The sequence below is a fragment of the Lytechinus variegatus genome, chromosome 7, assembly GCF_018143015.1.
Source record: "Lytechinus variegatus isolate NC3 chromosome 7, Lvar_3.0, whole genome shotgun sequence".
NCBI lineage: Eukaryota > Metazoa > Echinodermata > Echinoidea > Temnopleuroida > Toxopneustidae > Lytechinus > Lytechinus variegatus.
The window spans coordinates 16,828,315-16,854,239 of record NC_054746.1 but is presented as its reverse complement, the minus strand read 5'-3'; the positions used below and the strand labels follow the sequence as shown (position 1 = coordinate 16,854,239).

The window sequence follows — 25,925 nt, the reverse complement described above, 5'->3', positions numbered from 1 at the left end:
CGCATCATCTGATTGATCTCCTCAATGTAATTGTTGCATGACGAAAACCTCCATTTGAGAACACTATACCCCTGTTTACCTATATTAATCAATTATCTTATCCAAGTACGACAAACCCTAACTGCCCCAAGCAAGCAATTTAAGTATAAAAAAACACCGGTTTCTTGACCTCGGTCCGAAGATATTTTCTTTCTTTCTTCCTTCCTTTCTTTCTTCCATCCTTCCTTTCTTTCTGTCTTTCTTTCTTTCTTCATCCCTGCAAACCATGCCATCATTTTTATTCCCTTACTTATTTTTCGAGGTCGATTTTCTTCGTTCGAAATTGAAAATGGACTAACATTGGATTTCTGAATAAATATGCCTTTGAAAACGTGATTAAATATCGAATACAATAATTTCATTCCAAAGGTCCTACTACAGGCAGAGAAGTCTTACGTAATAGCACAGCTGTTGTTTAGCATTTCGTCCTTGGCTCAACGCTCATATATTGGCCTGTGGAGGTGAAATTGAGACAGCGGGGATTACCTGGCCAAGCTGGAAATGATTTTGGGGATTTCAAATGTAAAATGGGGTATAGAACCGCAGTTTGCAATCTGAACTGCGGTCTTTCTCCAAATGGGTGTTTGACGTAATGACAAACCGAAATCAATGTGTACCCTATTGGCCACTGATTTTTCCACAGCCTTCGATCGGATTGACCACAACCTGGCTCTATCAAAGCTCTTAGATATGAATGTTCAACCAGCATTGGTTGCATGGATATGCAACTTCTTGAAAGACCAGCAACAGTGTGTTAATTACAGATCAGTACGTCTCAGGATGGAAGAACAAATACAAGCTGGTGCCCCGCAGGGAACTCGTTTAGGCCCACTTATTTTCCTCTGCTTGATCAATGATGCATGCCAGCAGAGTCCTAGCTAATCTGCATTGGAAACACGTAGATGATCTTTCGATAAATTACTAGAAAGCAGGAAAACGAGCGACTCTGCCACCATACAGATGAGTGCGGGTGAGCTTCAGCAGCGGTCTAAAGATAACAACATGAAACTCACCCCGAGTAAATGTGCTGTCATGCACATAAGCTTCATGAGAACAAGTCCAATTAAAATCCCACTGTTGAACTCGCAGGACAGAAACTATCTGAAGTCCAATTCATAAAACTACTTGGAGTTTGTATTCAGAATGATTTGAAATGGACATATTACCAAGCGAGCAAGCATGAGGCTTCATAATTATGTTACGTATCCTAAAGGGATTCAAACTACCCCTTGATGATTTGAAGGTAATTTATTCCTCCTATGTTCGTCCAGCATTAGAGTACTGTGTACCAGTTTGGCACTCGATCTGGACTTGACGCATCACAGAGAAAACAAATTGAGAGGATACAAAATCGCGCATTCCGCCTCATGGGCCTGCTTACCAAGATTATGACCATGCACTAGAAGTGCTTCAACCTATCCTCTTGATAAGTGGAGAGAAGGACTATGTATACATACCAAATCATAATCTTATCACCTACAATATTATTAATATCATTGCTTTTCCTTATGGAATTCATTTTAATCTACAGATTATGACCATGCACTAGAAGTGCTCAACCTATCCTCTTAATAAGCGGAGAGGACTATGTATACATACAAAGTCATAACCTTATCACCTACAATATTACTAATATCATTGCTTTTCCTTATGGAATTCATTCTAATCACAAATACTATGTTTGCATTAAGTCAGCAGCATCAACATCATTTTCTTCACTACAACAAAGCAATCAAGCAATCAAATCTCCAACCAACCATTCAATATATTTCTCATGAATGTTTACAATAGAAATAAAAATAAAATAAAGTCAAACACTAAACTGGATGAGCGACACATTCTACTTTTAATAGCAAGAAATCATTCACCAAAGCATGCTAGCAAACTACATTCACATTTTAGAATAAATTCCTATATTCATGATAATCTTCAATTTTCAACAAGATTTTTCTAATAATGAAATGTAATGAATCATACATTCGGGTAACATGGTAACATAGATTGTTGAATTGTTTCAAGTTATATGAAAAATGGTGTCTGACAGTGTTTGTCTTGTGAGCATAGGTCTATTCATTTCTGAACTTGACATAAAATTCATATCAATGATAACAAATCCTTAAAAGTTTGATATCAAATTTAATTGGGACATCAAAATTTAAGCAAGCAGCCCATTCAGAGTTTGTTATTAAATTTCAATTCATTATTGATTTGTTGCTATAATAGCTACACATTCATACGTCTACATAAATATCACCAAACACAATGCTCAAACCTATGCTATGACTAAATGTTTGAATTACAAGTAGGTACCTGGCGTCATTCATAATCAGAAGCTATGAAGTATCATCTATAAGTATAGATATCATAATGTTTTAAAACTTCCCATTTTACCTGAAGCGAACAATAGAGCATTGTAACACCACACTTCTACACACTACAGACAAAAAAATTGTAAGACTACAAATCATGTTTAACACAGATAAGACTAAAATCACATGCACAATCTCAATATATCAATTGAAATCATAAATCTTCTGCAATTTGTAGAATTACAAAAGTGTGTAACAGCAACAGCAAACCATTCTCCCCCTGGATCCGCTATCGCTACAAAGTAACAATGGAAATCAGACAATGATATATGTTATTAGCACTTCAGATAAAATGACATATCAGAGGTGGATTCCAAACTGTACTGTTGAATGCAAACCTTAACCAATTTAACTTTGATTCAAGTTTTTCTAGACCCAGATGAAGAAAATAACATATTGTATGAAATTTAGATTTCAAATTGTGCATTCTGATTAATGCAAATCTTCAAACAAGGGGAATATCACCAATGAGACTCTAACATAAGCCTTCCACACTTATTTTGTATCAGATTTACATACATGTAAATGAAAATAAATACAACATATATGTACTTGAATGTGATTCTGATTGTTAGCTACAACATTTAATATAATAAGTGTATTACTTTCCTAATCTATTGGCCGAGAAAACAAGGATTAATATATATTCATTGTCATTAGGAATCTGAGATTCTCGAATTGTCTTCATCATCATCAAGTCAATCATTAAAATCATAAATGCCACTTACACAGCAATCAAGTTTGTCACATTGTCATTTTTGACGATCATGTTACTCAGAAACCTTTTCTCCTTTCAAATAATTTCTTATTCAATTGGTGCAGTACAGAGTCAAAGAAAGTGATAAAATAAATGCACTTAGACACAAAAAAGAGGAAATGTCCGCTGAATATTTAAGTTTCTATAAGCAGAGAGGCCAGATTAGACAAGGGCCACGCCCCCCTCATAAAAAGTGAGATTACTGGTAGAATCTCCGCCCATGGTCATATCAAAGGCCTCTCCTAAGCAGAGAGACCAGAGCAGAGAAGGGCCACGCCCCTCTCGTAGAAGGTGAGTTCATTCTTAGAATCTCCACCCATGGTCATATCAAGGGTGAACAGGAGATCAGCTCGAGTCTGGTTCAAGTAGACTGGCAGCCTCACCTGAAAATTACAAAACAAAGAAAGACAATGTGCATTATTGCCCAGACCATAAGTATTTCCTCTACATTATTACAAAGTAAGCAGTATATTAGGGGCATGCATAGGCTTGTGGTTTGAGCATTGGTCTTAGGGTTGTGTGATTGTGAGTTCAAATCCCTGCTCGGTCATTATCTACACCTTAACCCAAAAGGTCACAGAGTCATTTCTGTTATCTACAAGGTCAGCCACTATGAGTGATTAGCTTGGATGTAAATTGTTTCCTATGTAATTGGTCATACCAATTGTCATACGGAGGTAAAGATACACCAATTTCAATATAAAAGCAAAATGATATTTTCGACTATAATATTGCATGATAGTGTAAATGGTGATGTGCCTTCTTCTCCCGCTCTAGCTCTCTGTCGTGTTCTTTTTACCTCAATTCATCCTTACCCTTTATCTTTTTTTCCCCTATTACTTTCTACTTGTAGCTCTGGGTTAAATTATTGTTCCCAATTTCACACACAATTTTCTGTTATTAGATTTATACTTGAAATTTCCATCTGTTTATGTTCAGGATTTGTATTTTCCATTTGTATTGTATATATGCCTGTATTTTGTTTTGTTTCATGTTATACAGGGCCCTTAAGTACAACAGTATTTGACTACTGATGGGGTTACCCTGTATAAATAATACCAAATAAATAAAAAAAATACCACCTTGAAGCTAATGTGGCGGAAATGTGCTGCAGAGTTCCTCTACGAGTCATTTCAACAGAAACAGAAATAATATGTTGTGTTTTTCGGTTTTTGATTGTGATAGCTTTTTAAGAAAGGAAAATGTAAGCTTACCATCCCTGTTAGGTTGGGGGTACTACCACTCTCGACATGTATCCATCTCAGACTGGTCTGGGGTAGATCTGAGGAGATGGTGGTGGTCAGATGGATCTTGTTCTCCTTGCATATTGCTCCTTGCAGTTTCAAACCTAAAATAAAAACAATGTTTGTTTTGTCAGATATTAAAGACAAGCTATTTTGGGACAAAGTGATTTCATGAAAAGTCTTGAACATCAAGGTTACATTTCATCACATCATTGTAGATGTAAAACTGGTACATTTACCTGTACACAAAAACTTTGTAAAATCATGAAATCTAAGCTGAATTATTATCAAGTGCTACATCAATATTTCATATTTACTTCTACTGTCAAAAACAAGTAAGCACAAGTGAGACTATGTACTATTATTGCTTGGAAAAAGACACATCATTTACCAGGAATTCCATCCTGCATGAATCATTTGGCAAATAACTTTTTAAAATCTATACGTACATGTATACATACACTTATGTGTTGATTTCATTATCATTATTCTATTCAAACTCATTTTGAGGTCATTATCAAAACTTACATTAACATTAAAAAACAATGACTTACCCGAAACAGCAAAGCTGCAGTCATCAAGTTTCAACTGAGATCCTGGATCTGATACAGTCACCTGTGTAATAAGAAATGAAACCATTTCAAATTATAAGAAAAACAAATAATAATAATAATGGATTCTTCTTTTCGAAGATTTACTATGAAGTTGTTACAATATGTCTTTCAAACATACATTTGTAAATGGGAATCTGATGTAATTCATTTATTCATTACTACCTAATGCCAACCTTGCCTTGTTAATTAATTTATTACATCACTCATTACAGGTACGTCTATACAACGTCACTTAAACTGACCTGTATCAAATAATTCATTTTATAATGGATGGATAATGGATGATAATAATCAGACTTAAGAAATATACTGTTTAAATTGATTTACTATGGAATAATAAGCAAAGAATTAATGAAATGAAATCAAGCAAATGTGTACAAAGACATGGGGAAATGAACTATGACGGGAAGTTGCAAAAGAGGAAGAGAAAAGAGAGAAAGAAAGAATGAGCAAGAGGAAGGTAGATGAATGACTTACCTCAAGGTAGAGTTCTTCAAGAGGCCAGCTGTTAGCTTGAGCTACATACTGTCTTGTGGCTGTGATGTATGCTTCAGTGGTGAACAAGCCTCCTAACCATACACACTGGTTCTGAGAAGAAAAAACAATAAGTTATATGTCAAAAGTCAACAACTACCAACCACCAACATTTATAATTCTGTTGAATTTGATATTTTTATGTATCTTATGATATATGTTTTATTGTGCATTATTTTCCATGTTGAAGGCCAGCCACCCATGGACAATTTTTTCAATAAAAGATATAAACTAATCAACCAGGAGAAATGGCAGTTATTTTTTATGTTTGATTTCATCAGACATGTCAGAACCATATATACACATTCTCCACAAACCTACATATCCAACTTTAAAAAAAATTCTCAAACATGTTCACATGACATTTACTTCCTGCTCATAAAATTGGATGCAGCGGTATTTTTCAATAGAGATTGTGCGCTTATCTGCACAAAACAATCTCGGCAATTATATGTCTATAGAATCTGCACAAGCAAAGCAACAGAAAAATCACTGCAAACTAGCGGTCTGAAATATTACATACATGTACTACTATTCACTGAGAACTCAACACAAGTATCATGCTTTCTCTGGTTATTTCAACCCAACCAAATGTACCTTGAGTTCTTTGGAGCCACCAGATGTGGTTGCCAATGATATCTTCTGCAGCTGGTTGATGCGGTCACTGAAGTCAGATACCCACTGGATGACAGTCAATCCAGCTGGTACGGTGAAGCGGTTCCAACGACGAGGCAGGATACCTTTGGCAAGGTTACTGATCAATGCTCGGTCATTGTTGGTCTGTTTCTTCTTACCCTGACACACGGCTAGGACATCGTTGAGGTCACTACGGACGTCCATCAGCAGCTGGTTGCCATGATTCACCTGGGATATGAATTCAAGAAATTAAGTACCGGTAATAAAATGATGGAGTTTGTAATGTGAAATTGGCTACCCCTATTGGGTTGCATCGGGCTATTTAAATTTGCTGTAGTTTTCACCTGGGATAAAAAGAATTGAAGGAATAAAGTATTGAAATAATGAAGATTATATAATCAAAATCAATAATTAAAAGAAACATGGCTTTACCTCCAGAAACATTCCAAACTTTAAGAAATAAACTAATATCTAATGGTTCCTTGTCCTTTCTAATCGATCTACAACATGAAGTTTAATCAAATTTCTAAGTAGTTTTAAAACATAATAATTACTAATAAATATATGAATTTGTTTTTTAATTAATATTTCTTTTTATAATACTTCATAATCATATTTGTTGATGATTGCTTACTGTGTATTTTCAAACTGTAGAGCAAAAGTTTCAAATAAACAACTAATAATAATGCAATTTAAATAGAGCACACATATTTTCTCCAAAGAGTGCTCCAAGCACTATTGCCATTACTACCCTGGTCGTATAAGTAGATGATTGTCCAATATCTTTTTGGAACCTCCCAATTATTTCTAAGCTCTAAATGTCCATAACTGTAAACTAATATTAAAAATATACAATGTTTGTTATTACCTCTCTCTCAAAAAATCTGAACAATGGGTCCTTGATGTTGTCAGCTGTACGTTTCAGCAACGTCAGTTTCTACATTGTAAGGTGATAACAGGAGATTAAGTAGTTCATTACGTTGTAAAAACAAATATTTTCATCAATAAAATGATATCTCATCTAAATACAAGAATGTAAGAATTAAGATGAAGTTTTCCTTCTGATTTCACTGAAATGACAATTGAAATTCGACAATTACCCAAATCATAGTCACAAGCAAAATCTTGAAAAACATACTGAAAAGATGATGTCTTGATGGGATACCATAAATACTAGGTGGGGGTATATTTGCACTCATCTATGATTCATGCAATATTGGCCCTAACTTGAGGAATATTTCTGGTATCCCATTCTGGGTCATCCAATATTCTAAATACTTATTCAAATTAAATGGTCAACATCATGAGTGAATTGAAGCATTTTTGATATCATACAAACCTTGGGTACGAGTGACAGCCAGTTGGCAGCTGATGCATGGAGTGTACGCATCCATGCTGGACGGCCATCAGAAGCATGACGGACTCTCTCCTGCTTCTCTTCCAGTCCGCCACCGCCTTGCATGAAATCTTCCTCATCTTCAAGGGTTTGCATCTTGAGCAGCTTGCCAATCAAACTGATTCCTGTCAACATGATAATCAAATGAATTTGTCGTCAGGGTGATGGATTTATCATAACATACTTCATCAGTCTTGACTTGAAAAATGCATCCCAATATAAATATCAATATTAAAATTCCTAGGTATTCATTTTGTACATTTGAAAATGTATGTGGGGCTTCAAATCTAGGTCTCTCTTTAATCTGTTGCCTACTGGAACGGGATCATCCCTGAAAAAAATCAATAGGTAATACTACATTCAACTCATTGACAGTTCATCAAGAAAATGGTGGCATGACGGAAGCCTCTGTAGAGTGTTTGTGTTGTGTAGCTCTACAATTTAAATTTTCTGACACCTCAAAGGCCACACACATAGCAAGCAGAGGGTTGTTATATAATCAGGGGAGGGGGGGGGAGGTTAAAAAAAAGAGTGATGTAAACTGAAATCAATTGCAACTTACACACGGTTTTCCTTGGGTTAACAGTCGCACTTAACTTTATAACTAATTGTACATTATCTACCATGTTACAGGGCTAGAACAGTGATTTATCAGAACCTCTCTCACAGCATTATAACAGAGCTCTGTGTCTTTGCATTAGTATGTAATGCTACTATCAGTTCCAAGAGTCAATGGTCTTCAATGAAATATGTCACGACATAAGTTTCCCGGTCAAACTAACCTTGGGTGGTAAGTAGAAGCTTCTCTGCATTGTTGGGTAGACCTAACCAAGATGGTGTCTGGTTGTCAGGGAGGGCCTCAACCCACTGGACAAATTGCTCACGTCTAGTAATCATACACAAAAATCAATGCAACAATTTAATCAACAAAGATTGAGAAATGGATACAAAATTCAGCTTAAAACACAAAATAGCAAGTAGATTTGCACATACTACCAATATAATAGCACTATACACAAGACAAATATAAGCATCACAATAGATGCATATTGATACCAAATTAAATCTTATATTTTTTTATCATTACTTTTTAATGAGGGGAAACTTTTTGAAATCATTCATCAAACATTAAACAAATGCATACATGAGGTGAAAAACACATTTTAAAGTCGAAGAGAAGTCTTCAGCCAAAAATATTCATCCTGGGTAAGGAGAAAATGATGAAAGAATACATCTAGTCCAATTGTGGCTATGCACCTGATATATAAAAGAATAAAGGATCAAACTCACTCGGGTCCCATTTCATCAAAGTTACTACTGTAGTAACTTTGCAATCCAGTGGTTACTACCATAATTACAACGCTGAACAGCCAATCATAATCATGGATTTCATGGAAGTTACCATTGGAAGGCAAAGTTATAACAATGGTAACTTCAATGCAACCGGCCCCTTTGACTAACCTGATTCCTTCTGGCATGAAGATGGTCTTTCCTTCAACATCTGGGATGAGAGGGAAGTCAGAATCAAAGCTCTTCGCGTTGAACAGCTTCTCAACAAAAGCTGACAGCAGGCGCTAGAAAGGAAAAGATATGCAACTCATCATAAATCCTTGAAAATACTGAGGTTTTTTAGTACCGCTAAGAGGTTGATAGAAAATTGGCAAACTGTATAGAATTTGACCAAAACTGTATCTCACTGTGATAATAAATGGAGCATCATTGAACAAAAATGAATGATCATCATAAAAATGACTCTACAAAATAATATACAAGATAGTTTATTTGCCTCTGTCAACATTTACATATAAATTTGTTTCCACTGGAAAATTATATAACATATAAAAGGGCATAAACAAGAATAGAATTTAAAAACAAATATAGCCAAAAAGCACAAGTGAAAAATGAAAAGTAATCATAAAGCAAGGGTGGTAATCTGTATTTTTAATTAAAAATCTCTTTCAATGAAAATAATATAATCAAACTGTCAAAGCCCTCCCCTCCCAAGTACATGTATAGTCTATTGGTAAACATAAAGAAATCAGTGAGTGAATTCATACTCAGACCTTCTGCTGTAATAGGTAATTACCTGATCAAAGTCATTGTCAATGCGTCCTCCATAGATGCATTGTGAGAGGAGTGTCTTCATAGCATCCCATGGGACCTTGTTGGGTGGTAGGTTGGATCGACCCTGTAATTTAAGATAAAAATTAAATATTAGGGCTCATTCTCATATAATGTTGAATTCATTGACCAAAATACTTATTTGAGTTGATTTCTCAAAACAATATTAACTTACAATGCACGATTTTTCCAGACAGCCAGAAAGGACATCAACTTTACAACATTTAGAAGACTACCTCACATGGCTTTAGCTCAATCTATCTCTCTTTTTTAGAACTAAGAATCAAAGTAAACTGGCCACTAATTCATTGCATTAATCAACAGGTGTAAAGTATTTGAATAACTTAACAATTATTTCTATTCCAGTTGCAAAAATACTGTAAGATATTATGCAATTCCTAACTTATGGTATTAATGACTGGCTGATTATGATATAACATGCATTTTTCATAGACTCAAGACGATTTATATATGGGCTGAGTCTCAATATGTAATATCAAATGAGTAATACCTTGGCAACAGTATCAATCCAGATATCGAGAGTGTCACAAGCACAGCGCAGATCCGACTCGCTGAATTCATACTTCTTGGCCCATCCCAGTGGTGTGTAGACCAGACGTTCCTGGATCATAGCATGAAGCCACGCGAGGAGGAAGTACAGACGCGCTCTCTCGCTAGGAGCCTGTAACAAAAAAAACAAAGCATGTTGGACAATTTAACTTCTATATGATGGTACCTTTTAAAAAATAACATTCAGAACTAACACATGGATCTGGGTCTTGTTTCACAAAATTTATTACAATTAAAATTTTTCCATAGCATTCTAAAGCTACTGAAATCATTCAATTTGATTGGATGATAGAAAGTTTGTTATAGAATTTTTCACTTTTGGTATTGAAGCAATTCTTCATCAAACAAGACCCTGGTGGTAATGGAAGTGCTTGATTACATTTAGATTTTATTTTATATTGACCTTTAAAAATAAACATTGATGAGTCTCACAAAAAGACAAGTTTGAAAAAGATCAAATAATTTGACTGTAAACTGTGTGCATTAAAAACATCATACTTTCAAAGTTGATATTTTTCTCAGGAAAATGTTATACGTTGTTCTAGAATAATCCTTTAAACTACATTTCAATTTCATTAATTCATCAAAGCACTACCTTGTTCATGCGAGAGACTGGAACAGTGCTGAATGTCCTCAGGAGATTAGCCTTCACTCCAGGAGGTGGTTCAAAGACAAAGATACGTCCAGCACGAAGGAGGTTGACAGGTACCTGTAAGACACACACAATATCAGAGTTACACATAATGATCACTTTACACCTTACTAAATTTGGATTTCTAGGAACCCACTGCTTACATGTAATATCTTATCATACTTATCAAACTTATATCATACTTATCTTATCAACATAATAGTACTTTATTATATCATGAATAAGCACTCTGTTAACACAAATGGGTAAAGACAATAGTTGTAACCCATGGTCTACAGGAACAGAGTGGTCATTATACAAAGCCAATGGGAGTTCCAGAATTGAGTAAAAATGTGCTAAAATAAAGGTGAATCTTCCTAGGCCAAAACTCTTGAAACCATGGAAATCTGTTTAATGTAGGTGGAATTCTACTTGGAAGAAGCACATAACACATGTTGGGACAGTGATTTTCCGTTTCTAAAAATTGCCTTTTCCGTTTCAGAAAATCTCAAATTCCGTTTCAGCATGTCTGGAAACGGAAATTCCGTTTCCCCATAGACTTTGTGTACAAGAAAAATTGACAATTCCGTTTACGTAGAAAACCAATGCGCAACGAGTAGCGATGTCAAAATGCTAGCGCTGCTCAAAATTTGCATCTACCAATGTACTAACATCGCTTTAAAATCCATTTTAATTGAAGAGATTCGAGCTAAAAAAGAAATTAGGGAAACATAATCAACATTAATATATTCTCACCTTTCATATTATTAGCATTATTTTATTGTTAAATGGGATTTTATCGCTGATTTGGGGACTTTTCGGACATCGTTTTGAGCAATCGACGACTTCCGAATATCCGCCATTTTGGATTTGATGAATCACCGTGATCATTATATTATGACCGAACGCAGAGGGCAGCAACACACGGCCGGATTCTGCCTTCTATGCGGACGTAAGTGTAAACTAATTTGGATACGATCGAGTGATGGAGAGGCTCGAGTGTAGTTACGATGTGTTGATTGTCATGATTGTTGTTGCAAAGTGAGATCGTGTTTTTTCAGTTGATATTAGTATTTTGTTGAGGATTTGGGATTAATTTCTGTTGCTTTTTTGTGCATTTTGAGAAAAAACGTGTTTTCCGTGATTTTCCGTTTGAAAAGTCACTTTCCGTTTCAAACAGCCGATTCCGTGAATTCCGTCCGTTTTCCGCGATCGCGGAAAATCACTGTCCCTACACATGTTTTGCACAATATTGGCCAAAAAATGTACCAACCTGGGCGATTATTTGTCTTATGGAAGGTAACCTCGTGCAGACTCATAATATAAGAACAACCTTCAGCACAACCTGAAAGAAGATTCTTTTTCCATTATTCCAAAAGATTGAAAAAAAAGGAATTAATAATCCAACAATCTAATGATTCACAATTAGTGATAAAAATATACTGACTACTATGATGTGTTAATGATATTAATAAACTGAATATTATGATAAGTAAATGATATTCAATCAACCGAATATGATGATGATGATGAGTAGCCTACCTTGGGATTGATCTCCATGGTGAGGAAAAGACGGAAGTTAGGGTGCGGTGAGAGACTGTGAAGCTTCTTCTCTAGTTGGACCAACCATTGAGGAGCAAGGTGCACATTCTTCAACATCACCCATCTACAAATTACATAGTTTTTAATAGGTGGGGTTCTTGAAATGAGATTATTATGGCTCAAGGAACTGGAAACAATTTAAATGATATGATCAAGTTGTTTTTAAACAAGTTCTTGTTGTTCTGGATAGGCATTCTTCACAATTATCCCTCTGTCAAGCACAAACGTTGTGTTTTAATTAGTTCGTTATTGGAAATGGCAGCAACTTTGATAACAAATTTTCAAGTTTCTTAATAAAAAATAGTTTTCCCTTTTCGGGATAAAAATTTTCAGCATTACCCATCAATCACTCACAACATTTATCCATTAAAACCATATCTAATAGGTTTTAGATTTGGTTTTCCTCACTGAGATTTCCATTTGTTGGTTCTGGAAAACGGCAGCAATTTTGATAATACTACAATCTCAGGTTTTATAAATGAGTTTTCCCTTCCCTGGGATAAGCATTCTTCTAAAATATCTCTGTCTTAATTTTGACAATACATTTCAATTTCTTTACATGACGTACAATCAGTGTAATGAGTTTATACTTCTTGTAAAAATAATATATTTGGAGAATTGTAGGAGTTGGCATAAAACAATGTACAATATGATCGAGATATTATGGTGAATATCTGCTTATGCTGTGTAATTTATTTCCAAATATAAGACTTACTTTCCAGTCTTGGTTGAAGAGTTGATGACCTTCTCAGCCTGACTGAATCCCTCTGCAGATCCTGTTTATATAACAACACATATCATACCATTACATCTAATAGAATAGAGGGTAGAATAGGTTACCTATTTTGTATTTCAAATACATGACATATCAATAACCATACAAGAATTAAATTTAGTTCTGGGTTCCGTAACACAAAGGTTAGCGATCGATCGTATGCTTGATTTTTACGATTGATTGTACATTGTATTCAATGGAATCAATCGTAGAAAAATTGTTCTACCATCATTACTAAAATTTGTGTTACGGGCTCCTGGTCATAAGATTGACTTATGGAAGAAGCTTTCTCAAAGAGATTGGGAAAGGTTAGGTATTGGTGTATGACAAATGATATGGAAATATACATACAGGGGACAACACATAATCAGTCAAACGCTTCTGCTGTTTGATTGTCATATTTTAATTTTGGGGACCCTAAAGATCCAAGCATTGGAAGTGGCCCTTTTTAAATTATATTCTATCTAAACACATGAAAATAATTCGTAAATTCACAGAATTTTTTTTCCATCTTCCCTCCTAATTTTCCATTCCCTTGAAAGGATTGAATCAGAATGAGAGAAAATCCCCCCCCATGAAGAGTTCAGAGAGATAAACTCACCAATGGCGATGGAAGAGATGGTCTTATTGAGCTCAGCAGCCATATCATCTACACGCCAGCTAGCATCATAACCAGGTACTGAGCACATCAACACGGGGGTATTACTCTTCAGCTGTTCATCACACAAACATAATAACAGTCAACTTTTAGTTAGCACTTAACACATCTATTACACATATATTATTATCACCATCATCGAAATGACAATTACGGTTTGTTATACTTGAAAAGTGCTAATTCATAATTCAATACAGAGAGGTGCTTCACTCTTTCATACAATAACTCCACCTCATGAAGCTTGATATAGAAGCTAAAATTGTTAGTTCAATTCATGACTTACAATTGTTGTCAATTTGCTAAGATAATAAGTTTTTTTAATGACAATGTTTATAATCTGCCAAGTTACTATTATTTAGGATCTATCAATGTTCCTAGCTCTAAATGCAGGAGACTACACCCTATTTAAAACATCCTTACATCAGATCGGGAATGAGATTGCTATTTGATACATTCTTCTAAAAAATAATTACAAATTTTATAGCCACATAAAACATTGTTTTGATTTCCTTTTTCAAATCTAACTGCAGTCTGATCAAATGCCGAGAAAGATGAGAAGAGTCATTACCTCAGACTCTACGACATTGGCCAAGTCCATTTCCACCTCAGCAGCATGTAGGAAATGTTCTCCAAACACGGCATTGACAAAGATCTGCATGGATGCAAGCAGTCTGTCAGGTCGGAAGGCTTGTAGCAGCAGCAAGTGATGGAGAGATTTACCAATACCAGCTAATGAAAGAAGGGGATCAAGACATTGTGTTTGAAATGAAGCTACAAAATAACAATATCAAAACAAATGTTCATTCCACAGCATATATCACTTCAGAATGTCCATGTGACAATAAATCAGCATACTTTCTACATATTCTTTCGGGGTGTCATCACAACATTGAAATCTAATGAATTAGGAACCACTTCAACAACTACAAAAAAATAAGAATTTGATATTAACATCAAATTGGTTCCTTATTCCATGAAAAAATCCCTGTCTCAGAAAAAAGGCCTGATGAAAGACTATTCTATGTTTATATTCATCACCCTGTTCTACAAATCCTTTAAATTACAATTACAAGGATTTGCTTTCTGCCACACTTATGTGTCTGTGTGTGTGTTTGAGTTTTGTCAGACGTGTATCAATCAGAAATGATTATTTACGTCTGGGACCGACTTTTAATGTCACCATACGAAAGATGTGACCAGGGCTCGAACATCGAACCTCTGCATCAATTTGTAACTTCCCCACAGCTTGAATTACAGGCACGAGCCACAACGCCTACACTTACTGAATGGGGTTGCCTCCTTCCAGCATTGAGGGACTGAATGCTCAGGATTCTGGGAGTTCAACCACTTGGCAAAATCCTGCAAGAAATAATGAAACCAACAACACTATGTAGTACTTCCTTTTTTTGTAAGATCATTATGATGATGATGATGATAATGATGATGATGATGTTGATGATGATAATAATGATGATGAAAATGATAATAATGATGATGATAATAATGATGATGTTGATTATGATGATGTTGATTATGATGATGATGATAATGATGAGGATGATGATGAAGATGATGTCGATGATGATGTCAATGATGATGATGATTAGGATGATGATGATGTTGATGATGATAATGATGTTGATAATGATAATAAAGATGATGATAATGTTGATGAAGATGCTGCTGATGATGATGATAATGGCGATGATGATGATGACAATGACATTACAATTATCATAAAAATACAACTTATAAAGTGCTCAAAATGACTCTACAGAGTGCTTAAGGCATTAATTGTCATTATTTCCCTGGCTGCAGCCAGGTCATCATCCCAGTGCACAAGCATTTCAAAGAATAAATATTTTTGGCTGGTACCCATTTACAAGACCTGGGTCAAGGGTAACACAGTGTGAAACAAAATATTGCTACCATTTAATCTTGATATATAACAAAATTCATATCATATTCCTGCAGTCCTCTTTACATCTACTACTACAGGCCTTCACGTTTATAATTTCGTGGAGCTCACTAAATCGCTCTCCTTATTTTTTTGAGGAGCTCAATTGAGCTTTTCAGAATCGCTCTCCGTGAGGAGCTCAAATCAATTCATTACAATACATGTATGATAAATTGTAGATTTTTCTTAGCATTGTATATATGTAATAGCTGTGTTAGCTATTAATTAATCTGTGGTGAAACTAGGCCTGGGTCACGTCAATATGTTTACAAGATGTCGTACGTGCTCCTGCTAAAAAAAAATTGAAAAAAAATTTGTAAAAAAATTTGTAAAATTTCACATATTACATCTTTAAATCCATGAAATGGCCTTCTTTTTTCCATAATTCCTTGAAATTACTGTGATTTAGTTGAAAAACTATCAGAAAAATGAATAATATTCACCACTTTCCCGACTCTGATTAGAACTTACCTCAGTAAATATTGTAGTCCCACATGTAGACTTCCATGTTGCCATGAAAATCTACATATGGGACTACATGGGACTGCAATATTTACCAAGATTACATTAAAATCAGAGTCGGGAAAGAGATGAATATTCTTCATTTTCTGATAGATTTCAATTAAATCAAAGTAATTTCAAGAAATTATGGAAAAAAGAAGGCTATTTCATGGATTTAAAGATCTGAAATGTGAAATTTTAGCAATTTTTTTTTCAATTTTTTTTTTTTTTGAGCGCGATTTTTTGCTCTCCTTATTTTTTTTAAGGAGCGCTAGCGCGATCGCGCTCCTCAAAAATGAAGGTCTGCTACTACTGCTACCATCATCCCCCTTTCCCTGATTCATTACCACTAGGCTTGCAGTCATCTATATCTGAAATTAATAAAGATGCAACTATATCAAGGCAAACTTACTTTAAGCCACTAAAACCTGCAGTTGATCTTAAAAATGCTAACCTATAGCTTAATTCCTCTTACTCATTCATTCCTTGATGAAATATTGAAGGATTATATCATATTCCTGCTCAAGCAAAATTTCCACCACCAATAGTTCTACACCCAACACCACTACTGCCATCCTACTTCTGTTTCCTTCCTTCTGCTATAACTGCACTCATCTACAAATGCTTCTACGCAACATAATTTCTGATAAAGTAGGGCTTTCACAACTGGCGAGTGCAAATCTTTGCGATCACTTGATTTCAATATATTTTAACATGATTACAAATATCGCAAATCGTGGACAGCCAACCATGAACCCCCCCCACCCCCTGTCCATCATAAGGCACAAGAGATGCCCATTACGCTATGCCACCAGCATCATAACTAACGATAGTTTGATAAATATTTTGATGCATATATTCATTCGCAATATAATTGTTAGGCTTCAACCATCATAGATTGAAATAGGAAAGTGGATAAAATTGTTTCTCACCACAAAGATTTGAACAGAAAAATCATTTTGGAAGTTACAAACTTGAAAGGCTACTATTATCTACATCTACATGTAAGCTCATTGAATGCGAATGAAATTTAAGAAATGTAATGAAATATTCTGCAGCGAGTTCTAAGCTAATCTGGAGTAAGTTGTTTGTTGTGTGAACTGACCGCATAACTACATTCGCCAAACATGGAACCAGGCTGTGAGGATTCATGACAAATAAACAAATCAAAATGATAAAATAAGACAATACAATTACACAGTAAATAATAACATTAAATAACAGAATAACGCAAATTATATCTGGACACATGTATTTTGAAAGAAAGATACACTACAGTTGAAGCTTTTAAGTTCAAGTGCAGAAAAAAGTTAAAATAATCTACAGAGATATCTGGGTATTACAGTATGATTCATATATATCAAATATATTAATAGTGCGAGAATTGGAAAATAAGAATACAACAGGTATTGGGCAGCCATTATAAAATGCAAACTATATGTGTCTGATATACATTAATAATAGCATTTGCCAGTTTCATCTTTTTTCTTGTACATTATATATATATATATATCTTGCAGCATAATCAGAAAAATGTGAATTTAATGGGTGTAGAGTGAATACATTCAGAGGCCTACAGAGAAATAATCAAATAAGGGAAAATCATATATAGCTGGTTAAAGGAAGCTGAAGTTACAAGATAATATAACCAAGTTTGGTTGCTACATATGAAGACATATATTGCATGGTTCATTATCAAATTCATATAGGTGATGGAAATTTATCAGTGTTGTCAGTTGCAAGTAAGTGCATAAAAAGGTTCTATTTGCAGATAATAACACGGGCCAAACAAAAACAAGATGATACAGAGTATGAAGGAAACCACTAAACTTACACTTCTAGATGAAACAAAGTCTGGTAGGCCTTCAAACGCAGGTAGCTTAGCAAGTCTCATCATGGAGTCTGATTGGTCGTTGGTGAGTCCCTCTATCTTAGGTACAGGTGTAGAACGGAGGGTTTGGTCAGACCCTCGGAGGAAGTGCTCAAACTCCTGATTGTAATCCCTCTCACTGGAAATAAAGATTTGGAGAAAAAATTACTGATGACAGTTTTCAAATAGACAAACAGATTCAATATGTTCATTCTTCATGTTTTCATGAAATAAATTAAGATTTGTGAAATATACATTATATTGTAAATATAAATGGAGATATTCATAGTCTGAAACAAAATTGTTGTAAAGTACTACAAATTTCTATCATTTTCATGATCATGGTTGCAATTTTTAAAAAAAGTATAAATAAGAAATGTGTACAAGTAGCATGTTTGCTTGGTCAATATTTTGGTATAATACTGCTTTACTTTGAAGAAAGAAACCTTGTACAATCATAATAATATTAACCAATATTGAGTTTTTTTTATGTGCGAACTCTTTATAACTTGATTTTTTTCCTCATCAAGTTTCATTGCAAACACTGTTCCTGCTACATGATATGACTGGTTGACCATCATGCTATTGCATTGGCATCTATGTAAATAACCAATATATTTTGCTCTTATTCAGGAGGTAACACAATTGTTACTTGCTTTCTTTCACATAGGAGGGCAAAATGACTTACCTCTGCATTCCTCTGATGTGGATTCTACACAGGACCACAGCAAACACAAGGTGATCCTGATGCAGCATACCTCGGGCTACACGGTTGTACGAGATCTGTTGATATCAACATCAAAACTTATTACTAATGCACATAAGCTAATATCCATTCATGTATTTTTATTCATCAAGACTCATTATCAATTAATGCATACAAGCTATTATTCATTCCATATTTTTATTTAGATGAAATTTTACTTCAATATCTAATGGCCTTTTAATAGTAAAAAAAAAATCTTCATCTTTCACCCATTACCAGTGTCTTAAATCACACAAAAATTGTACAAAAAAATTACCATTCTAATTAAATAAAATATGTCATAAAATCAAAACATGATGGTAAAATAAACACTATCATTTTATTCAAGATTATTTCTATATCGAATTGGAATTGTGAATATTTTCAATTGGTTTAAACTTCACTCTTTGATAACGAACATAAATCAAGGAGTACAGTAAATATGTTGAATAATTATGACATGTAAATTCTTAAGAATGTGCCATAATCCTATAATAAAATTTAATTTCATTCCATTAAAGTTGAAATTCTAAGGGGACTTCTAAGGGCAGACGGCTGGTTTTACCTGGAAGAGATCCTTGATGATGATAGATAGTCTAGAAGAGTAATCAGTGACACCTTGAAGACGAGGATTCTCACACAGTACAGAGTGGAAGATGTCTAAGAAGAACTTCAGTGAGTACTGGTACAAGAAGTGCACCTGAGCATAAGATCAAACAAATAGTTGATTTCACTGATGTCTCTTTACTGCATGGTCGAGTTACATGTGCAAGCATTTACAAATATCATAAATTCATATATATTACATATATTTTTTGTTTATAAATGTATTCAATCAATTATGAAATATCAAACCATTATGTAAATTAGACTCGAGCATAATCTAAAATTCCAAAAATATTAAAATGTAGTGGTCATTTTTTTTTGGTCAAAATTAATCTTCATGATCAAAATTAATCTTCACGCAAATTCAGAAAATTTATAAGAACTCATTTTATTTCATATCATTCACATAATCATTCAATCACAACATCATTCACCTAACTATTTTGGGCAATTACACATACATATTTCGTAATGAATCTTAATAGCAATATTCACAACTTTATAGTCAATAAGTTCTCCGCACTGTATAACGTCCTGATCTATATATATATACTTGAGATTAAGATCTTACCAGGTTTAGTGCTTCCAGGGTGAAGTAGATACTACTACATGACTGTGCAAGTGAGAGGTATTGTTGAGATACCATCTCAACCTCAGCCATGACCTGGTCTGTCTCCTCTACCTTACGGGTTACCTCCGCGGCTTCCTTCTTCAGAGTCTCCAGTGTGGTAATGATACTAAGAGACAAAAACAAAGTGGAAATACAGGTACACTTGATTAAGTCTATCTTCCACAAGTCAAATATCAAACACTGTCAAAGCAATGTTTTACACTGGGTTATGCAAAACGTGTTGTATGTACTTCTTCTGAGTGGATTTTCTCCAAAGTCAAACAGTTTTTGTGATTAAAAAATATTTGACTTTGGCAAAATGACATGTAACTTGATGTATGAAGAACTCAACTATATGATGAATTGATTTTCAATCATTTGATGAATGCTTTCAGCTTTTATAGAAAGAGGACATCATTTCTTTCAGTTTATAAGGATAGCAATCACTTTTATTTAGAAGCAGTACATTTTGAGAGTTTAGATGTGAATGATGCTGTCTGCGGGTTGCAGATTTATTTAGTTTAACTATTGTTACAATGTCACATAACAAAAATAAATATATATATACAACTGGCTTAGTTTGGTTAATGTGACATAAGCTTAAACCTACCTGTCTGAATCTAAGATTCTTCCCTTGGCATCATTGAGAGCTTGGAGGAGAGATTTCTCAAGATGACGAAGACGAAGATGGAATTCACCTGGAAAATGAGATTAACGATAATCCATGGAGGTTATACAGTGCATTTAAATTTCAACAGAATTATAATTTGAATTTATAAATAAAATGACATAGTAAATTAATCAATCTAATGCAGGGTATCTAAAGAAATAATGTGTATTTTACCTTGAAGCTTGAGAAGATCGGATCTCTTTTCATCTACATCAGGACGCTCTGCTTTCAGTACCTAACAGGGACAAAAACATGATTACATATTAACATATTAACTCCTGGTGTGACAGATGAATTATAGTAAAATAGGATTTGTATTTATCTTTTAATACTCATTGGAGACAGTATGAAAGGAATGGCACATAACAGCAACGCTGTATGAACAGCACAATTTATCTACAGAATTGGAACAAAAAATGTCTGGGATCTACAATACTTTTTTTTTAATCATTAGAAAAAGGAGTTTAGTAAATCATCACTTTAATTAAATCAATTGCATCTCGAAACCCTATGAGAATAAGAGGATTCAGTCGAAGAGCTGCCAACCTGAACATGAAAATTTCAGTATTTTAAAAGCTGAAAATCAATATCTTGGTGAGGAAATCAATATCTTCAAAGAAATACCATAGGACAACTCATAAAACTTAAACATTAGAAATCAAAGTTTTCCAAGAAACAATCAGTATTCTCTTTTTTTTCAGTACTATACTGATAATCAGTTTTACTTCGCAGCTCTGCAATAGTTGATGACTTAGGTCCTATAAAGCAACTTACCTCATTGAGGCACTGGCTCTGGAGACTGCTACGGGTCACAGTGAAGTTGACAAAGGTCACACGAGAGCAGATGTCTGGTGGGAACTCAACCTGGATGTCACATAAAAAGAGCCACATAAACTTACATTTACAATGAACAAATCATGACAAAAAACATTTGAAAAGGGTAACTGCAATACTTATTGATTGAAATTATTTCTGCCAATGAAACACATTTTATTCTCATATCCTCTGTACCATAACTGCTTTTAACAAAGAGTCAAATAGTAATGACTGATAAGAGACAGGTATCTTTGTGGGAATTTACCAAAACTTAAAAGAGGGTATGAAAACATTTTATAAAAAAACAGTGATTTTCCTGCAAACTGTTGTAAACTACAGAGATCCTTGCACGTGATTGGCTTATTACATATTTGTTAGGTTTTGATTGGTTGATGTAAAGAGAAACCTACCGTTGGATCTCTGGTTGAGAGGAAGATCATGAACGATGGTGAGAGATCAATGTCCTGGTCACCTAGACTGATGAGGACACGCCCACCAGTACGACGTACTTCACGATTCAGAACAGGGTTCAGGATGGGATCATAGTTCTCAACATCCTGAAAAATAAATCATTAAAATGGAAGTATAATGTTGTCAACATGCTGATTAAAGAAAACAGAAATGTCATAAAAATAGTTCAATAATATCATGAAATACAGAACTGATATCCAAATGCTCAAAATAGTTGCTGATCAAAGAAATTGAAATATCATCAGAATAGTTAACAATATTGCGATACACATACAAAACTGCCATCCAAACATGGCTGGGCAGATGTACATTACATTGTGAGGCAAGGTTATGGATTAATAAGCATCTTGTGTATTCTTGTATTGCAGATTACAGGACATGGCATTCCCTACTAAGATTACACATGAAATACATGTGTATAACAGAACATTTGACCTGTACTGGCAGAAACCATATCAAATATCAAGCTCTCATTCAATTATTTGGGTTAAAAAAAAATCAAATGGTAATCGAAAGTTCTTATATTATTTCTTATCTATGATATTTAGATGAAATTAAATCACAGCATACTCATGACACATTAGCAACAAATAGTAGTAATGAATAAGATTAAAGGGAATGGACTAACCTGAACCAGCAACGGGTTTCCAAACCTGAGAGAGCTCTCCAAGTTCTTGCGGAAGGCATCATCCAAGAAACTACAATGCAGGAGGTATATAAGAGAAAGAGAGAGTAATAAGTCATGTCTCATTCCAATATGTTCTACATGTGTTATGTATTCCTAAGTGCTTGATACTTTTTAAGAAACTCAATATCATCATAACAAAATTAAAGGTATTACAAAAATACAACTGGAATCTTAATTCATTCAGTTTCAAAACATAAATACGCAATTCCTAGGACCAAAACTGAACCTGTTTATAATAATCCCAACATACCCATAGATATTAACAATTAAAGAAATTAGTGAACACCATAAACACGAGTATAGATATGAATAACAAGACTGCTATAATAAAAAACAGTCTATTTCTGGATCCTCAAAGGAATAAAGTGATTTTGTTATGTTTGAAATAAATACAAAATATTCTTAGTCCTGAGATCTGTGAGTTCTTTATCCCTACCTGGTCTTTGTGATCTTCTTCTCTCTGTATTCATTCATGATGAACTCTGTAGCCTGTCCCGATGGATCAATGATCAATGGGTATCTATTGAATCTCTTCAACATGATGGCATTCTCAGTACACAGATCATCTGAAGGTAGGGAACTAGCATGCCAGTGGAGACGCTCATCAGCGTTGGATAGATACTACAATGGAAACAGAATAGGAAGATGTGAACTTATATTTTTTCCTTTTTTTAATCTTTATTGCTTCAATAAAACAAAATATATGTACAATATTCATTGTGTACAACAAGATACATCAATATTCATCATAATGAAGATAAAGTACATCATTAAATGCATAAAAAATAAAAGCAAGTCCCAACTTAGTTCAAAATTAGTAAAAGGTCTCCATTTTTTATAATGTAGCATCTCCTTGCCCTTTTTAGAAGCAATAAACTTTTCAACATTTTCAACAAATTTCAACTCATTTATGAATAAAGCTAACAAAAGTTGTCCTTCTTGACATTTTGTTCTGAAAGACATGAACTGATATGGAAAATCATGTGAACACTATTAGTAGATATGAAGCACAAACAGTAATTTTCCAATTTAATCTGATTAATGAGAAAACACAAAAAGTATGCTCCACAAGTGTGTCCTATCTTGGAAAATCATTTGAACTTCATTTGAAGAGCATGTCATGTGACCAATGTCTGTTACTTTGTAGAATTCACAAATAAGTGACTATAACTGCAGTAAAAAACTTGATTAGTTTTGAAGAGCGTGTATGTGACAGTATTCTATGATGGTAGATGGATATCAGATTACTCGTCTTCAGCTTTTCTAAAGAAAATATTTCTCTTTATACATAAGCAACAGATAAGCAACCACAATACTCACCTCAACCCTGGCAATGTCATGCCTGAACTTGATGCGAGCCTTCTGAAGATGGCCGGCCCAGCTGTTGAAGAGATTCTGTCTCATCATCTGATCAAAGTAACCAGCGTAAGCCATGAAGGCTGATGAAAGCAGGACATCACCCAAGATGGTGGACATCTGCATCTTGAACGATTCACTACCGGCCTCCCAACGTTCTCCCTCGACGGACAGACTGCGCAACAGGGCTGTACTACGGTCAACCTGAATGATAAACAAACCATATTATATATCATTGGTCTAAATAGGAATGCTTCATAAAAAAATGTTGAGAAATTAATACCTTTTGCCTTTAAATTCGAAACATAAGCCTTTCCATTTCTTGCTTTGAATTTTAATGACAGTATTCATATGAAGACATGATTAAAATATTGTACAACAGCAGGAGAAGGATTAGAAATGGGTTGAGAAAGTAGGAGGCAAGGGCAATTCTCTTGAATGTGAAGGAATTCGGCATCCCCATTCTACAGGGACAAAACCTTATAACTATGGACTACTGAACTATGTAATAGAACATATATCATGTCTGACAGCTATCGATCGGCAATAAACATTACATTCGTCAGTTTCAGGTTCACAAAAATAAACACTTAATTTCAGGTACACAAAAAATAAACACTTAATTACTCCAAACAGCTTTACTCAAACTAAAAAAAAACAGTTGGTGATTACCTTGATCTGTACGTTCTCCAGGTCTGTCTTGATAGCTTGAGCCTGGCTAATCAGCTGAGCATACTCTTCTTTGTAATGAGCAATGGAACGTTCTAGATGACTGATCAGTTTGTTGACTTCCTCTTGCTTCATCTTGTTACCGTTGGCTTCAACCTCAAGGCGTTCAAGCTCATTCCGAAGAGGCTCCACTCGCTTCAACATCTCAGAGAAATTGATCTGTATACATCCAGTAAAATGAGAATGATATTAGGTAGGGATTGTGATTTGAGTCAACTTTTTAAACACATGCAATCTCGTACATGAATATAAAAGGCTGTAGCAAAATTATTTAATCAACTTCAATAAATAAGACTTGGTGTTTAAAAAAAATAGCTGCATTTCATGTAGAATATTACAGAGCAGTCTGCTAATCCTTTATAAATGTAACTTGGTTTCTTTTGGGCAAAGTTCAAGGCATAACAAAGTAAAAGAAGTTCATTAGAGTGTTTCATCAACATATGTCTTCTGGCAAGCTATCAGATCAAAACTTTCCTTGATTGTGATTGGCTGAACAGTACTGGCTCTGACTGTTACTATCACAAATGCCCAATAATGACAACTTGTCAATGCTGACAACTTTATGAAATGGTGCATTTATGAAGGCTGTAATTCCACTTCTACCCAGTATAAATCTCACCAAATACACCTACATAATCTTTCTGAGAACAGAAGCCCATTGCTAAAAGAGTTGTGATCAAATATAACTCCAAAACTCAAATGCAACCTGACTTTCAACCAACAAAATGTGTGTATTAGGGACTTGCGATTGATTTTTTTTACAACTCTTTTTACAATAGGCCCCAGATCGTTTCTTACCTGAGCAATAGCCCACTTGACCAATGGACCACAGGCCACACTAGCCCTGTTGATCTTCTCAAAGTTGTAGTCAGCATTGCTCAGATACTTCTGCATCTTGCCTCGGATGTCATCACTGAAAAAGAAGGTGAATAGAAAATGAAGACCATGATCGCTGACAAT

The 25,925-nt window shown here is 34.6% G+C and overlaps 1 protein-coding gene across 1 annotated transcript in view; it reads right to left on the bottom strand.

Moving 5' to 3' along the window:
- Nucleotides 1-3,163: 3,163 nt before the first annotated feature.
- Nucleotides 3,164-25,925, bottom strand: part of LOC121418583 (cytoplasmic dynein 1 heavy chain 1-like) — a 72,092-nt gene continuing 49,330 nt past the window's right edge. The window contains exons 62-91 of the mRNA XM_041612528.1: nt 25,764-25,878; nt 24,909-25,124; nt 24,201-24,440; nt 23,317-23,501; nt 22,821-22,890; nt 22,132-22,278; nt 21,680-21,769; nt 21,080-21,140; nt 20,846-20,933; nt 20,197-20,362; nt 19,585-19,719; nt 18,963-19,057; nt 18,239-18,413; nt 15,230-15,305; nt 14,515-14,675; nt 13,890-14,001; nt 13,229-13,289; nt 12,454-12,577; nt 10,876-10,989; nt 10,222-10,392; nt 9,676-9,777; nt 9,051-9,163; nt 8,372-8,475; nt 7,533-7,714; nt 7,062-7,130; nt 6,155-6,421; nt 5,501-5,611; nt 4,964-5,024; nt 4,380-4,513; nt 3,164-3,548 (exon numbers count right to left, since the gene is read on the bottom strand). Of these exons, the coding sequence (XP_041468462.1) occupies nt 3,408-3,548; nt 4,380-4,513; nt 4,964-5,024; nt 5,501-5,611; nt 6,155-6,421; nt 7,062-7,130; nt 7,533-7,714; nt 8,372-8,475; nt 9,051-9,163; nt 9,676-9,777; nt 10,222-10,392; nt 10,876-10,989; nt 12,454-12,577; nt 13,229-13,289; nt 13,890-14,001; nt 14,515-14,675; nt 15,230-15,305; nt 18,239-18,413; nt 18,963-19,057; nt 19,585-19,719; nt 20,197-20,362; nt 20,846-20,933; nt 21,080-21,140; nt 21,680-21,769; nt 22,132-22,278; nt 22,821-22,890; nt 23,317-23,501; nt 24,201-24,440; nt 24,909-25,124; nt 25,764-25,878 (3,886 nt within the window). The 3' untranslated portion in view covers nt 3,164-3,407. The remainder of the gene's footprint in view (nt 3,549-4,379; nt 4,514-4,963; nt 5,025-5,500; nt 5,612-6,154; nt 6,422-7,061; nt 7,131-7,532; nt 7,715-8,371; nt 8,476-9,050; nt 9,164-9,675; nt 9,778-10,221; nt 10,393-10,875; nt 10,990-12,453; nt 12,578-13,228; nt 13,290-13,889; nt 14,002-14,514; nt 14,676-15,229; nt 15,306-18,238; nt 18,414-18,962; nt 19,058-19,584; nt 19,720-20,196; nt 20,363-20,845; nt 20,934-21,079; nt 21,141-21,679; nt 21,770-22,131; nt 22,279-22,820; nt 22,891-23,316; nt 23,502-24,200; nt 24,441-24,908; nt 25,125-25,763; nt 25,879-25,925) is intronic.